The sequence below is a fragment of the Balaenoptera physalus genome (assembly GCF_965194825.1).
Source record: "Balaenoptera physalus genome assembly, chromosome: 8".
Taxonomy (NCBI): Eukaryota; Metazoa; Chordata; class Mammalia; order Artiodactyla; family Balaenopteridae; genus Balaenoptera; species Balaenoptera physalus.
The window spans coordinates 98,855,302-98,872,813 of record NC_138887.1 but is presented as its reverse complement, the minus strand read 5'-3'; the positions used below and the strand labels follow the sequence as shown (position 1 = coordinate 98,872,813).

The 17,512-nt window shown below is 38.1% G+C and overlaps 1 protein-coding gene across 1 annotated transcript in view; it reads left to right on the top strand.

Annotated features, from left to right (window-relative positions):
• The window catches only part of GRM8 (glutamate metabotropic receptor 8), a 794,802-nt gene that overhangs the window by 615,297 nt on the left and 161,993 nt on the right, over positions 1-17,512 (top strand). The window contains exon 7 of the mRNA XM_082472362.1: positions 6,639-6,779. Coding sequence (XP_082328488.1) covers positions 6,639-6,779 — 141 coding nt within the window. The remainder of the gene's footprint in view (positions 1-6,638; positions 6,780-17,512) is intronic.

Sequence of the window (17,512 nt, the reverse complement as noted above, 5' to 3'; positions counted from 1 at the left end):
GGTTACATTTTGATGTCATAATGCTTTGCATATATTGGGTTACACAAATGCTTTAATGAAAATAATTTTCCTATTTCTTTTACTTTTTAAAACTTCTTTGAAGAACAACTTTATATTTACAGAAAAATTGAGCAGATAGTACAGAAGGTTCCCATATTCCACACTTCCACACACACAGTTTCTCCAAATATTAATGTTTTGTATTAATGTAGTACATTCGTTACAATTAATGAACCAATATTGATATACATTGCTATTAGCTAAAGTCCATAGCTTACATTCGCTCTTTGTGTTTTACACTTATATGTGGGGTTTTAACTTAGGTTTTTGAATTGATTGAATGGATAGACAGTCCTCAGCTCCTTACTAAGAGGACAAAGACTGTGAGGAACGTGTTTTGAGTGGGGACTGTTGCGTCTGGATATGTAAAGTGTAAGATGGTTCTCAAACAACCAAGTGGAGATACAGGTAATTGGTAAGTCTGCGCTCAGGGCTAGGTGTATACATTTGAGACTCATCAGTGGAGGTATGAAGTTACATTTCGAATTAACATGGTCTGATGTGTTAATGGGAAACAAGAAAACAGACAGAGTGAGGACAGCTCACTCAAAAAGTTTTCTTTTACTGCTAAGGAGAGTGGATAAATGAGGCAGTAGGGTTAGTAATGGGATTTGTTTGCTTGCTTTTTTTTTTTTTAAGATGAGAGCTATGAGAACTCAGTTGTAAACTGAAGGGACCACTGCAGACAGTCTAAATCTGTTGATGTAAAACAAAGAAGATAACTGTGAGACAAAGTGCACAGAGAGTGAGAGTGAAGGGGGGGTCCTAGCACTAGGGGAGGAACAGGCCTTTGATTGAATGAGGGACGTGTGTTTCAGCAGGAGGGAGGCGATCACATGAGCATAGATGCAGGTAGGCTGTAGGTTTTGTTGGGGAGTGAGGAGGGAGTCTTTGTCCTATTGCTGCTTTTCCTCGGTGAGAAAGTCTGAGACAAGGTGAAGCGACGGGGAGGAAAATGTTGGATGTGTGCGACATGAAACAGTTAGTCATCTGGAAGTGGGGGAAGTGGATTCACTGGGAAAGTATGGTAGAATCAGAAAGCAATGTTGACTACACATTGGAATCTGAGGTCATGAATTTAAGGTAAGACCAGAGAGCAGGGTCGGGACTAGATGAAGCAGTGGGGCACCTAACGAGCAGAATTTAGGGAGGCGCCCACTCTCAGAGTCACGCCAAAGGCATCTCACATGCTCCAATCTAGTCCTGGCCTTGCCAGGCAGTAAGGTTTTATGACTTTTTCAAACACTATTCAGCTGCTTGATTAGAAGAAAAGAAGATGTACAATTGAGTTCAATCATGAGTGTTTTGGCAGAGAAATAAAATTGGACAGAGAGGGGAGAAGTATAAAAGAACAGAAGGCATTTGGAAGGAACATCATAGAACCTATGCAAGACTAGGAGGGAAGAGAAACTATCATGGGGGTGAAATACAATGAGAAACTGGAGTAATAAATGAATCAGTATATTTAGGGGCTCATAGAATTGTTGCAGTGGGGGCAGAAGGTGGTATCCAGAGAACACAATTTGAGAGATGATGTAGTTACTGATTTTAGATTCTGATCATGTTAGTGGAGGGTGAAATGCATGTGAAAGTGTGAAAGTCAGCTAATGTAGAGGCCTGGATGTTGAGTCTTTCAGATGTGTGATGAAGCCACTAGAAATGATAACAGGAATATGGGTGGAAGGGAATACAGTGAGCCAAATGCTGAAGTTTTCAATGAACAAAGGCTAAGTAACTGAGATATGTAAGAGTAATCTGACTGATTCCTAAATAAACTATCGTATGATTCTAAGTCAAATATATAGCTCTGTTTATTGTTGTAATGAATACTTGATAAAAATAAATTGGATAAGAAAAGGGAGAGCATGAATAATTGAGATTCTGTTGAAAGTTGCTCTTTCCTATGGCATTTGGCCAATGACTTCAATCTCATATATTCATTCTTCTTTTAAGGGTGCTAAAAATTACTAAATTAACTGATTTTATTTTTACCATTCTTATTTTTTCCTGCTTACCCAATAGCACAGGTGGTTATGAGAAGGAAAAGGGTTAGTTTTGTAGCAAGAAAGAGAAACGAAAGTAATAAACATGACAATACACTGAGTGGCTTACACTTATAAATATATTTATATATAATATTTGCACATAAAGGTGAATGAATTACTCTTGCATTGCCTTTTGCGTTGTGGAAACAAGAAAATGTAGATCAAGGGAGCATAAGTGTAGGCAGAGGAATGGATAATGATGATGATAGTTTTCACATATTGCACACCTGTTGTGTGCCAGTCACATACTATGTGCTTCACATGCATCGTCTCATGCAGCCCTTGTAATAGCCCAGGGAGGTTGGGGTTATAATGTTCTCTTGACAGTTGACAAAACAGGTTTTTGGAGAGTAACTTGCCCAGATTACACAGATAACTGGCAGAGCCAGAAAGCAAACCCCAGTCCCTGGATCCCAAGCTCATAATCTTCCCCAGAACAATATTCAACAGAGCCAATATTTTCAAATAAAATCTTCATTGGATAGGTCATTTTTCCTACCAAAGCACGTTGGAGTGCTTGACATGCCTAGTAACGAAAATACAGTTTTTTCCATGCATTTCATATTGAACAGAAAATATCCAAGGTGATATATAGACTCTGAGAGCAGTATCTGACTAGTAAAAGTTACCTCCACCTCCATGTTGTTTGTTTCCATTTCTCCACTAACCCACATTGATTAAAGAGTATGTAAAAAATTAGTGCACTTCAAAATTTCTGAAATAACTAAAGTCTAGGATGGAAAGAAACACAAGAAAACTTGCTAGAGCATAATTTACTATATGTATATGAATTTAGCCTAACAAAATATATTTATATTTCTTACCTGTGTTGTTAGTAAACCATAATACATTGATGGATATATGGAGACGTTTGTCATTTCAAGTTTTTTTCTGGACAAAATGCCGCTTAATTCTGTTTTTCAGGGTGCCCAGTTTCAATACAAAGGGTGATCTTTCAAATTTCTACTTGTTGAAATTAATAAACAACATAGCCTCTCACGGTTACTCAAGGGTGTTCTTTGTTACATAGACCACAGTACCAGGGCAATTATTTGAGATAAGCCAATATGCAATTGAATCAGTTCTTTGTTGAAAGGGTTGAAGTAATTCAACTGCAAGCCTAGCCCAAGATCAGAAATCAGATTAGTAAAGCAAGTTGCAAGAGTGGTTTCTAACATCACACTGGTAACAGTGTAAAAGGGACTGATTTGGTCCCTTCATTTGTGAACATAAAAGACGAGAGCTGATATAAGTGAAGTTCATAATGCTATGAAGAAGCTGAATGTGGATTTGCTTGGAATTAGTGGGTGCCTCTTTCATGCTCTACTGTAATTTATTGATTGCACACTCAATATCAAGCAGTCTTCGGTGCCGTGCCCACAAAGATAAGAAATGCACTCTGCCTTTATTAAGGAGACCACGGTCTTGTGAGGAAGGCAGAGGGTCCACCCAGTATTGAGCACATAATAGGCTCTCAATAAATATCTGTTGAATGAATGTTTTGATCAGGAATGGGGATGGACAGTACAAGTGTACAGAGAGTAGTGAGTGCCATGATAGAGAAGGACAGGACATGAAGAGACACTTGGGTCCCTGCTCCAGATTTAGAAGATAAGTATCCTTATAGGTGTGCCTTTAAGACACATCTTGAAGGAATTATATAGAGAAGAAAGGTTAGGATAAAGGAGGAAGTGAACTTATAGAAAATAACATGCGAAACAGGATCGTGAGAAAGAGCATGGTGAATTTAAAGAACTGGATTTTAGGTATATTTGGCTTTGTGTTCGTAGAGGAGAACAAGGATTAGAAAGGGTGACTCCAGAAAAGCCATACATGCTCACTGAGAAGTTCTTATGCTCTCATATAGACCCTGGATCTCAAACACAGCACTGCCATAAAACAATAAAGGAAATAATGGTTAATATTTACATAATGCTTACTATTTACTGAATGTTTTCTGTATACTGATTCATTTAATCCTCATGTCCCTCTGAGATGGGAATTACAATTAGCCCATTCTAAAAATGAGCCAAGTGAGGAACAGACAGATCAAGTAACTCACCTGAAATCATCTATCTAATAAGTGCCAGAGCTGGGGTTTGAGTGCGATGATCTGGCCCCCAAACCCACATTTCTAGTATATTATACTTTTATATAGTATGTATACTTTAGTATATTGCCTCTTGGTGCAATGCCAAATTTAGTGTAACTTGCTATTAATAATTATATTGAAGTATCCAAGTTGGACAATTATGTTTGGGATAATACAGCTCTCATTAGCTTGCTTTCCAGTATACCTTCTTGAGGTGGAGAAAAGAGATATAGAAACAGCTAGCACACTAAGAATTATATATAACTCAGAGTACATTCATGAGAATGTGTTACACAGGTGACATTCTCCTAGCCTGGGTATCATTATGGTAAAAAAGATTGGGATGCTGTTGTAGGAGATGAGGAGCCACTCAGTGAGGGATATGACAACACTGGGGAATTCAGTGAGACAAAAGTAAATATTACTTTATTCATGGAGTACATGACATCAGAATTTTGAAATGGTATGTAAATGTCAGGACTTGTTGATGATGTTAATGTGAAATCCATAACTGATGTGTATTTTTCCATCCAGTAATCTCTTACCCATTGAATTCCCATAATCCTTTGTCTAGATATTACTTAAAGAATGTTTAATATCCTGTCTATTACTCTGCATGGGCAGGTACTGAGAATACATATGGGGTGAATCATCATCATCATCATCACCATATTTAATTACCACATGCATTGTTCTTTGCAACTATTTGTTTAATTTTCATAGCAACTCTATGAGTGTTATTATTACTCCCATTTTACAGACGAGGAATCTGAGGATTTAAAAGTTAACCTGCTCACGTTCACTTGGAGTTAGAAAAGGTTTTGATCAGTTAGAGGACATGAGTTTCCACTTGAGTATCTAAGGAGTAGTTAAGATAGTGGTTGATTGGAGAACTCCTATTTTTTTCTCTAATTCCCTATTTCTTTCTTGATTTATATATAAAGTCATTTCCCATGTGAACTAATAATAATAATTTAAATGCATATAGATCTTTTGAGACTTAAAAATATGTTCATCTTTATTGTTTAAGTCCCTATGTGACACGTGAAGAGAAGAGAGTACGTAAGTTGTGAAAATAAATGCAGAAGCAAAGTGAGCACGAATGTGCAGCTCTTGACTCTCAAAACAGTGCTCTTTCCTCCATGCTGTGCCATCTCTTGTGTCCTTAGCAGTTTTTTGCAGATACCAGGCATCTCATCAGAGACTTCACACTGCATTCAAATTTTAGGAAGATTCCAAAGAGGAATGTTTTAGACTTTTGTGATTATTGGTTTTAGTTTAAAACTCCACAAGTAGAATAAGGAACTCATTATAAGATGGAAATATATAGAGTTGACATGTATAACTATTAGTAGTATATATTTTGGTGGAGTAAAATATAGAAAAGAGATAGCAAGAAGGGGACAGTTTCTAGTATAATACAGAAATTAAAGCCGGTATACAGTGAGAAGAAATTCAGGGAAGGGAACGTGCAGAGAGAAGATTGGCACAAAGAAAAGGGATTGATGTCAGGCGAATTTGTCAAGATAGTAAAGAGTAAGGCAAGAAGATGAAGGTGTGGGCAGCCTCCAAAGGCTAGTAGAGAAAAGGAAATTCTATATAGAAAGTGAGACTATAGATGGAACAAGAAAACATTGCAGGTAGTGATCCCTTTCTACTCTTAAAACCTGTGATTATGCAAAACTTAATGAGAGAGAAAGTAAAAGTGAGCAGAAGCTATTAAGAGAAAAAGATGAAAGCTTCTGGGAGAAATGGAAGGTTAGAAAAGATGACATTTCTTGCATCCTGCTGCCCCGCCACTATTGCACTATCACAGTGAATTGAGGGAACTTTTATGATCTGAGCGGAGTTGGCACTTCCCAGCGACCACTGCCTCACCCACTGAGAGGATCCTAAACGTAGCCCACATGGATAGACTCTTGGGCAGAGGTAGCAAAAGCAGAGGCTTAGAAGAGACATAGAATACAGCACTTGCTTCAGAGTGGAGTTCAAGTCAGAATAAAGTAAAACTCTAGGGAATCTGGCTGCGACGTTCTCCTGCCACATTTTGAATTGCTGTTCATAGTTCATACTGTACAATAGCTGTTATGCTTCAAGGCGTTTACACTCTTCTCTATTAACTGCCATTCTCCGTAGCCACTATTGGCTGTCGAGCCTATCAACTTTTATTTATTTAACTGTTAACGTTTGTCGCCTAACTTGGATTCTCATCAGTTACTTTCTAGTGTGTGTAATGAAGCACGTCTTCTTCCTGAAAGTATGTCTGGGCTTCTTTTCATGTCAGAGATATTATGCTACCAAGAATGACCTTGTATGGATTACTAGCTTCATATCTCTTACTATGCACAATATTTTTTTATCTACCATTTTTATCTTAGAGAGAAATAAGCCCAGTGGTCTATATCACTGAAAAGTTAACATTGTTTTCTAAACATTTATAGGTAGTGCTGGGACACCGGTCACTTTTAATGAAAATGGAGACGCTCCTGGTCGTTATGATATCTTCCAGTATCAAATAACCAACAAAAGTACAGAATACAAAATCATTGGGCACTGGACCAATCAGCTTCATCTAAAAGCAAGTATCAATATAAACTTATACTTTATGTATATTGTTCTCAAGGAGAGACGCTTTAAGTGTATAACATTTGTTAGAATTGATCTTCTTGTAAATAAATTTTCAGAAAATGTATGATTTGATCCTTCTTCAACTTTAAAATGTTAAGAGAAGTCTTAAATGTCTGTAGAGATATTTACTCTCTGCAGGGATTTAATGAAAGATCTCATTTTCTTTTAAGTGACTAAATATACATTTAGGGAAACTTTATACTTTTCTGAAAGGCTCAGTTGTTCAAACCCTTGTACAGTGTGTGTGTATGTGTATGTATGTGTGTGTGTTGGGGGGAGGGGTGACAAACTGTGCCATGAATGACAAAGTCGGTGCTTAAAAGGTGTGCTTCACCTTTGCCACATCATAAGTTGAGATCTTGCAGCTACATCTGCTGGATGGAAGTCAATCATGATCTGTATTTACATTACCTCTTTGAATCACAGCATCAGAGAAAGTTAATGTACCCAGAAGAGATGTTCAGTTTTTTAACAGCCCTTAGGGCTACCGGCTGTTCCTGTCCCCCTGGAGAGCCATGCAGGCCCAAGGCCCACAGATTTTGCATTTCCTACAAGTGGCCACGTGAGGAGAACTTGGAGAGCCCAGCTGGAAGCGAGGTCGCAGGGCAGCGAGGTCGCAGGGCAGTGAGGTCGTAGGGCAGCGAGGTCGCAGGGCCTGGGGCTGGTGCCAAAGGCAGTTGGTCATCTGCCTGCCCAGTGTCATGCTGTCACCGCCACCCTGGGCTCTGTCTCCTCCTGCTGGGACCAGGTGGGGCTGGCACGTGGGATGGAGGCAGGAGGAGAAGCTCTATCAGATGTGTCTAGCTGGCAAGCGGCCCTCCAGAGGGGCTATCCTAGGGAAGGGGTCTTCGGGGACACTGAGGGGAGCTGTCTGTCACCAGCACCCACTAATCATAAGGGGCTCCAGAGCAGGAGGCCCATCCTGAACTTGACGGATGGGGAGGCCTGGGAAGTCACAGGGCATAGGGCAGGCAGTGGCTGCGTGAGGAGGGCACAGGAGTGGTTGGAGAAGCATCTGCTTACCACGGGGTAAGGAATCATTTCAAAATTTAACAGCCTGTGGTGCCATATCCATGCACGCCGGCTCCTTCTGGTACAAACAAGGAGTGTGCTCTGTGGTCGCAACTAAGGATCAGAGTTCCTTCATACATGAGCATTAATGTCCATAGTACATTCTCTCATACATCTGTAACGCTGGACTGTTTACAGGAACTGAGTGGCCGAGGAATCACTACAGCAGCAGTGTTTCCCCTGTAGGCAGTGAGGTGCTTTTAAAATGTGTCTAATAAACCAGAAACATTCTCTTCTACTGTTATATTGTTCTAATGTGTATGTCACTCTTTACTCTAGTAAAAGTACCTCCTCTTCTTTTTTTTTTTTTTTAATAAATTTATTTATTTATTTTTGGCTGTGTTGGGTCTTCGTTTCTGTGCGAGGGCTTTCTCTCGTTGCGGCGAGCGGGGGCCACTCTTCATCGCAGTGCGCGGGTCTCTCACTATCGCGGCCTCTTTTGTTGCGGAGCACAGGCTCCAGACGCGCAGGCTCAGTAGTTGTGGCTCACGGGCCCAGTTGCTCCGCAGCATGTGGGATCTTCCCAGACCAGGGCTCGAACCCGTGTCCCCTGCATTGGCAGGCAGATTCTCAACCACCGCGCCACCAGGGAAGCCCAGTACCTCCTCTTCTTGATTCTCAAAGCTACCATAACACTGTGAGAGCTGAGTTCATTTCTTAAATGAAGTTAATTTCATTTCCTAGCTATAGCTTATCCTAGCTGGAAGGTAAACACTTATGACATACATGAGAGCGGGGAGAGAGATTATTCTTGCCTGTGTGTGTTTTACACGTGTGTATGTGCTTTCTTGTGTTTGAACCCATTCAAAAGACATCAATTTGGTGTTTTTAATACATTTTTCACCTCTGTATGTCCAAATGTAGCCCCTGAAGTGCTACGTTTATGTAGCACCAGTCACCGTATTTCTCAGAAAAGCAGATAATGAGAAATAAGAAAACTAGGATATTTATGATTTATTGTCTCTGTAATGACTTCCTGCTAATTATCACAGTTCCACATTCAATAATGCACAAAGACAGCTCATATTTGCAACTATGGCTGTACTTCGTAAGACCACATATCTACACCTTACTACATGTAGCAGCCTGATGAAACCTTCTCCCTTGTCCTGCAACCCAAACTTATGGAAACAAAACTTTGGTAACTCTGTGGGTTACTGATGCCAATCTGAAAATCAATCGCTTCTTGGCAAAAGCCCTTTTGACAGCGGACCTCTGTGAAATAAAATAATTAAACACAACAAAGAAAATTTGATAAGGGTTAAAATAGGGAAGCTACTTTTTATCTGACTTTTATGAATGCCAAACTGCTTACTATATTCTTATGATTAAGGATTTAAATAACAAAGTTCAATGGTCGAAAAATATGTGCATTAATATATAATATGAAGATACCTAAAATAATTATACACACAAGCATACGTACACACACACACACACACACATCTCTCTCTCTATATATGATATATTTATTATAAAACTTTATGTTGAATCTCAAGCTGCTCTTTTATGTACATTTACGGTGCATGAAAAGTTTGTTTATTATTGTGTTACTGCTCATAAAATATATCAAAACGATTTGTAAGAATTATTTCTCATGCATGATTATGATCGTTTATAACTACATAGCCATGCTAGCTTCACTGAAACAGAATCAACTGTCAGAAGAGAGTGAATTAGTTTGTGAAGAGAGGTCATATGTCAAGGGTTGAATTCTGAATTTTATCAGGACAAACAAAATGTTTCTACTTGGGAACAGGATTAGTCATCTGTTTGAAGGTAGAGGAGGGGTTTCTTGGAAAGTGACAGATTTACTGAAGTTCTGCTTAGATCTTAGGCAAGGCACCAAACAAATGCTTTGCCCCAGTTTTGACGTCTATAAAGTAGAAACATTAATAGCACCTACCTTAGATGGTTGTAATAAGGATTAAATGAAATAATACAGTAAAGCAGTTAGTCCAGGGCCTGGCACACATGACATCCGTAAACATTACCTATTATTAATCCAGTGTCTCATGATTCTATGTGGTCAGTGGGAGATCTGAGAATGAGTGTGGTGAGTAGAGAAGTGAAGGTTCTGTCAGAAGAGGCACTTGAGTTTGCTTTAGCAAGTTCAGAATATGTTCACTTAAAATGGGGACCATTTTATTTTATTTTATTTTTTAAATTTTTTTATATTTATTTTTGGCTGTGTTGGGTCTTCGTTTCTGTGCGAGGGCTTTCTCTAGTTGCGGCAAGTGGGGGCCACTCTTCATCGCGGTGCGCGGGCCTCTCACTGTCGCGGCCTCTCTTGTTGCGGAGCACAGGCTCCAGACGCGCAGGCTCAGTAGTAGTTGTAGCTGACGGGCCTATAGTTGCTCCGAGGCATGTGGGATCTTCCCAGACCAGGGCTTGAACCCGTGTCCCCTGCATTGGCAAGCAGATTCTCAACCACTGCGCCACCAGGGAAGCCCTAAAATGGGGACCATTTGTCCCTATAGCCCATTGCCTGCCTTTAATATTGGCCTTAATACTTTAGCAAATCTATCTGCACTTACAAAGTAAACTTTATTTAATATAAGTATGTAGTTTCTTTTCCTATGGTAGCCTGTGGCTAGATATTGTCACCTAGGCAGTTATTTTTGAATGGATTGGATAAATTCATTCTGTGCACATACTGCATGCTAAGTGCTGGGATTAGAGTGAAAATGTGAACTCTGCTCTCAGGGCGCTCACAGACTGGAAGGACAGACACTCAAACCAACAATTCTAGTGCAGTGGGGCAGGCCACAGATGAAGGTAGGTCCATGGTTTTGCACCTGCAGCCCAGAGACAGGCCCCGAATCTGGCCTGACTGCTGGTGGGGGTTGTGATGATGGCAGGGGAGGGCACTCTTCCCCATGTACTTCATCTCTTCTTATTCTCTTAAACCAGATTTGCAATAGATTTCACACTCTTAATGGTAAGCATTTATCAGCCAGTTATTGGATTGAATTCGCCTTATTTTCAAAGAGCCAGTTTTTCTGACTGAATTCAACCATAGGATAAGTTTGTGCACAGAGGGTGCATGATTATGCATATATGAGTGCAATAAATTTGCCCTCAATATATCTTAGTGGAGTGAAAGAAATTGTAAAAGTAGGTTATGCTTTTTTTTTGTTTCCTGGAAAATCATGAGGTGTTTTATTTCCCATTGTCTTCATTGTTCTAAACATTTTTTTTCTTTTTTATGGCACTAACATATGTTCTTAACTTAGCAATTACAATGAGTTAGTATAACTGTTGATTTTGATTTCAGTTTTTTATTCAGTAATCTCAGTCCACGCATGAAGGGCATATTGTCTACCTGAGAGTGCATTTGAACAATTAGGCTTCTCCGTTTTGTGAGGCTGAATCTCTCAAGAGGCAGGTGGTCCTTATTAGTAATTACAAAACGTACTGCAACCTAGAGGTTCAGAGAAAACAGCAGAGCCTGAACTGCAAAAAGAACAGCCATATGCTGCTTCGAGTCCGCAGGGAGAAGGTGTAGGGAGGCTACCGGATGGGCCTAAAATAACTGAGGGCTCACTTTTCTGTACTTCCAACCAGAGCTACTCTTTCTAGATTACTGTAAGAATGAGACATAGTTTTTGCTTGTTTTGTTGTTTTGTTTTATTCTTTTTTTATTCAAATAAATAATTTGAAGATAAATAAAGATAGTAAAGGATAATGACTTCATAAGACTGTTTCATTGTTAGCGGCATGGAGTCAATTGGAAAGGGTGATTTGAAGAAGAAGGGCTTCATTTAATTTTGTGTGGGGCCACTCCATAGATGAAAGTAACTCTTGACCAGGTACTGAATTCTGACCCTCAGTTTTCTCATCTGTTAAGTGGGATAATAAATAGGCTTATTATGAAGATTAAATGCATTAGTATTCCAATACATAGTGGTCAAAAACAAGACCTCAAAGTCAGAAAGAAGATTTTTGTGTTCCAACCTTCCATTCCTGAGCCTTGGGCATCTTATTTTACCTCTTTTAGTAGTCTCAGATTCTTCATCTGCATGAAACAGTCATAACTACTTCATAGAGTTATTGAGATAATTAAAGGAAATTGCATATCAAAGATCCTAGAACACTGCCTGCTACATATTCAGTGTTAAACGAATATGGTAATAAAAATTTTGTTTTGTTTTGCCAGGAAAACCAGCCTATTGCAGAGGACCTATAATGGGTATTGCAATCTGAAATTCCATATATGAAAAGTCTTTTCTGCCTTTATCTTGATGTTCTGAGTAGGGAGTAACTGTAAAAAGAGTTACACTATGATAACTTGTCTGTGCCTATATAATAAACCCCAAATGTTTATTTTGGTATGAAAAAAAAAGTGGGCTTCATGAGTCAGTGCTTTGGGGACAACCAGAAACTCAAGCAAGCTTTCTGATTTAGCGCATTAAATCTGTCTTTTCTATGTACCTCTACTGTAGCATTTATAACATGATATTTTAATGAATATATGTCTTTGCCTGCCAATGGTCAGGCAAATACATGCTATACCAGGGGTTCCTCAACCTGCTTGAAATACAGAAAGAGAAAGTTTCTGAGTCCCCTCATTTGCCTCATGGTTATATTGCTTTGGATAAACATCAAAAGTTTTTAACCAAAATCACTAGATTCCCTAATGTCATAGAGGAACAGCTTGTCTGTGATGAAGGGTATTGACATAGCCTTGAAGTAGAGGACGGAGTGAATGGAGTGGAAACAATGTTCAAGGGGACGCTTGACCCTTAGTTTGCCTTGACTCTTAGGACCCATGCCTTTCCTCTTTGCCTGTTTCCCCATTGCAAAGTTGCCTGCATTTGAAAATGCTCTTTCATATGATTGTCAGTGCATATAAAAGATCATTCACCCTATGAGACAAGCATTATATAAAGCTTTTCCCATCCTACAGAGTATGAATGTGAAGTCAATTCTCCGAGACCCTTTACTACATTCCAATAGGACTTTAAATGCCACTCTATTTCCTGCCTTTATATTCTATTCAGACAAGGCCTTTTTTTTGCTTCCTTTTCTTGTAACAAGATGATTAGTTGTCAAAACTATATTTTTGTTCACTAGATGCAAATTTATTCTTTTCAAAATAGGTCATTTTGGGGTAATTAATTTTTGTTTATGAGAAAATAAGCATTTGGTAAATTCATGTTTTTGACACATCAAGCAAAGTCAAGGTAATTAAAGTTTAACTACGTTCTTGCTAGTACAGAGTAGGGGCTCAGTAAGGACTTGTTGAATATGTCATGAACAATATGCTGATATTTTCTAAATACTGACTTAATATGCAGCACTGATCCAAGATTATTGATTAGGAAGTTGACTTGTGCACAGATTATTTATTCAGTGACTGCTCCCTCCCAGGCAGGATGCTAAGCCATTGAGAAGTACAACGTTCAATAAAATAAACTCCCAGAGAGCAAATGATTTACAATCCATTAAAGGTAACTGTACACTTGAATAATTATAATAAATGCATACTTAGAAGGTACAGATTAAAGAACAAACTATGAATTAAAATATGTAATGATTACCTCCAACTAGAGGGACTGGATAAAGTTTGTTGAATTCAAACTGGATCTTCAATTACTTTGGTGGCTAGAAATGGTTGGAAGAGTGTGTAGGCCATGGCAAAAGCATCCATATATCCATCCATCCTTCCATCCATCCATCCATTTATCTATCTGTTCATTCCAGAATAAAGTGCCTCCAATGTGCCATTGCTCTACACGGTGCTGGAATGATTTAGAGGTGTTACAGATTCAATCCCCAGGATCATCCCTGAGTTGGGAGTGCACATCTATTGGATGTGCAGGCATATCCCGCCTACAGAATGTAAGTTGTAAGTTCATTGATGGAGATGAGGAATGTTGACTAGGTTTTCATAGGGAGGTGGAAAGGGTCACAGTTTATTTAGGGAATTGAGTGTGATCCTGAGCTGCCAGCACAGAGGACTATCTGAGCAGAGCATATCATGCAGAATGAAGAAAGATGGCTTAAAGCTAAATTTTATAGAGTTTCAAAAACTATTAGAACACAAGTTGATATTCTTTAAGCTACAGTGAGCTTTTCGATAGAGACATTCTCAGCTTTACACTTCAGGGAAACATTTTGGGCAGCAAAGTGTAGATTGGCTGGAGAAGAGGTCGTTCCATTATTTAGCAGAAACCGTAATTAAGAATTAATTTCTTTCTTATTTTACCTAATTGGTTGGCAGGTTCTTTCTGCCCTATCTGTCCATCTACTTGGTTTGTGTTTTGTTCTACAAAATATTTAAAAGGACTTACTAAGATACACTTATCATAGTAGGAAAAACAAACAAACAGTAAATTAGGAAGAAAGGATCAAGGGAGTTGATAAATTTTAGTTAGTAGTTGAGTTGATTTTCTTGTCAATAATTATGGCCAATAGATTTATCTAGCTGTTCAGTAGAATCAGAAATAATCATGCTGCTATTTTAAGAACATACAAAATTATGCCATATAAAATGATTTAATCTGATTAAGAATTCAGAAGCTGGATTCAATTATCTGGATCTAGTTGGAGCCAGAGTCCCGGGGTAATCTAATAGTATCCAAGGAATCTAGTAGTTCATCAGGGAAAATACAAGTGGGGCACTAAAAAAGCTATTATTATTCATGAAAAATAGGAAAAGTCATAAGTGCTTAGTTATTTTGGTAAATAATCAAAGTGACACAGACAGGGAAAAGAAAGCTAAAAAAATAATAGAGGTCAAATTGGAAAAAGCAAATCAAAAATACAATGCAACTAAAGAAGGACGTAACATAAAATAGAAAGTGCCTCTTTATACCAACACCAAAGAAGGGCAAAGGAATATGGTGACTCTAGACTTTTATGGGGATAATGAAGTAATAAAAATGATAATAAATGGTATTTTAATCCTTACTTTAACCTTGGGAGGAGAAAAATAAGTGCAATTTTGACATGATGAGTAGAATCAGTAAGGTTACAAACATAAAGTGATAATGTAGAATAGAGGAATAACTGGTAAAAAATCATTTTCTTATGGTAGATTTACTAAACTAAAATATATGTGAACCCTGTATCCTAGGGTACTTTTGAAAAGCTCAGTGGACACATCAGTGTTATGTAAAATCTACAACGTACAAGAGATTACAAGTAAGAACTGAAAAGTATTATATATGAATAAAATATGTAGCTTCCAGCTGTAGATGGAGGTCAGTAGTTGATAAGAGCATGAAACTAAAAAGAAAAAAGTTAATATGTCTGTTCACTGAATCAGAAGTTTAACATGACATCTTTCCTCAAAGCTTCCACTGTCTAAAGAAGGAAAATAGAGCCAGAAGCTGAAATCCTCCCAAGTCCCTATTCCATTTTGTTGAGGTCATGGATCCTTACCTCTAAGTGAAGTTGCAGAAATGTGCAATTGTGCATAAACTCAGGGGTAGAGATGTAAAATAGTGTTCTTTCTTAAATCCATAAATAAACGACAGAGGGATATAACAAGGACACAGAAAGGTACTAAATTTGACTAGTATTTGATTGCTTTTATCAGTTATAAAATCGTTTGTAATAAAACATTATTTTGAGATAATTGCAGATTCACATGGAGTTGTAAGAAATGATAAAGATTCCATGTCTCCTTTACTCAGTTTTCCCCGCAATGATAACATCGTGAAAAACTATGGTGTAACAGCACAAGCAGGATCTTGATATTTATACAGTCCACCAATCTTTTTTATATCTCCTGTTTCACTTCTACGTGTGTATGGGTGTTTCTATGCATTTTTGACCTGTGTAGGCCCATGTATCTACCACTATAGTCAAGATGTAAGACATTGCCGTCACCACAAGGATCCCAAATTGTCATTTAATAGCCACACCCACATCCTACCCATATGCCTCCCTTCAGTGCCTGGCAATAACTAATATATCCTCTATTTCTATAAAATTGTCATTTCAAGAATGCTGTGTGGATGAAATCATATTGTACGTAACCTATTGGATTTGGCTTTTTTCGCTCAGCATGGTTCCCTCCAAATGTAAACATGTTGTTGTGTTCCTTTTAATTACTGAGTAGGTCCATGGTATGGATGTACCAAACTATGTTTAGTTATTCACTCTTTGAAGGACTCCTGAAAAATAATTATGCATCAACCTGCTATGAGTATTTGTTGAATTGTATGTAGAGAGAAACTGCAGGGAAGAGTGATGTCTCGTCTCAGAACTGAACTAAATCATTTCTATAAGATAGTTTCAGAAGTTATACTTAACCCTTTAATATAGAATATTTTTAGAAAATAAGAAAAGGAAACTTTCTTGCTGCAACATACACCTCAGATCCTTCACAACTGGCATAGTGACACCTTGGCTGCAGTGTGCTTAATTACTATGATCGCAGCAAACATACCTAAGAGAAAAGTTCTCATTTAAAAGTAATACCACCTGGATCTATGTCCTCTTAACGTTATAGTCTGTGAAACCACACCTATGTTCTTTCTTATCGTGCTTCACTTTTCCATCCCTTCTGTCAATATTACACTAATGTTGCTGTCTATGACACTAAAACGCAACTCTCAATGGGTTTCCAAGACTTACTCAAAGACATCCCTATCCTGTATTTCTTAAGTTGTTCTGACACTCTGCTAAGCTTTGCTGTATCTAGTTCTCATTTGACTGCTTTTGTAGCTGTCAGATCTGTTGGTACATGCATTTTCCTGCATTCAGGCCATGTTTTTAAGATTCCAAAATTCAGACATGATTTCTAGATTAAGCCACTATAAGATCTTTGAGACTACTGATCTAAAATTTGTAAAATTTTTAAAGGGAACCTTCAGGGACACTGCAGTTGGCATATGCTCTATAAATCTCCTAGCAGGAACCCACTTTAAGCTTAGCAGCTGTGAATTAAATCCCTTAATTATCCTATCCTTAAACTAGTTTATCAAGGAATCAGCCAATTTTTATAAATGGTCTCCATAAAATATTTGACAGGGGTGTAATTTCATGTTGTTCAGGGCACACAGGGACTTGGAGGACAGACCCTAGGAGGTTCTACATGGTGTGGAAAGTGTCACTGGAAACTAGGAAACTTGTTTTTACCCTGACCTCTCATTCATCCTGAGATAGGGTTGTGCTTTATTACTTAATATTTGGAGCCTCAAGTTCCATGTTTATAAAATTAGGAATTTAATGTAGTTATTCACTAAAATTTCTTCCAGATCTATTATTCTCAAACTGGATACTTCAGATAGTGAGAGTTATGTTGGATGTATTTTCCTGTTTTTGTTTACTTGTTTTTTAGATTTAAAAGTTTAAGCCATCCATTATTCAACTATACAGAAGTGATCCTACGGTGTAAACCTCACCGAACAGAGAGCTTCCTTATGTGATTTTTTTTTTTTCAATTTGGGATATTTATTTTAAAGAAGCATGGCTACTCATACCCTATGAAAACTAAAACCAAAATGGGAGAGGTTAATAAAGACAACTTAGGTATTTTGCTACCTTGGTTTTAATAGAAATGTAAAAATTGTTCAAAATAGATATGGTATTAGTTTTCTTTTGCTCTCCCAGCTTCATGTTTTTATAATATGCTTTAAAAAATAGGACTCTGCTATAGGGG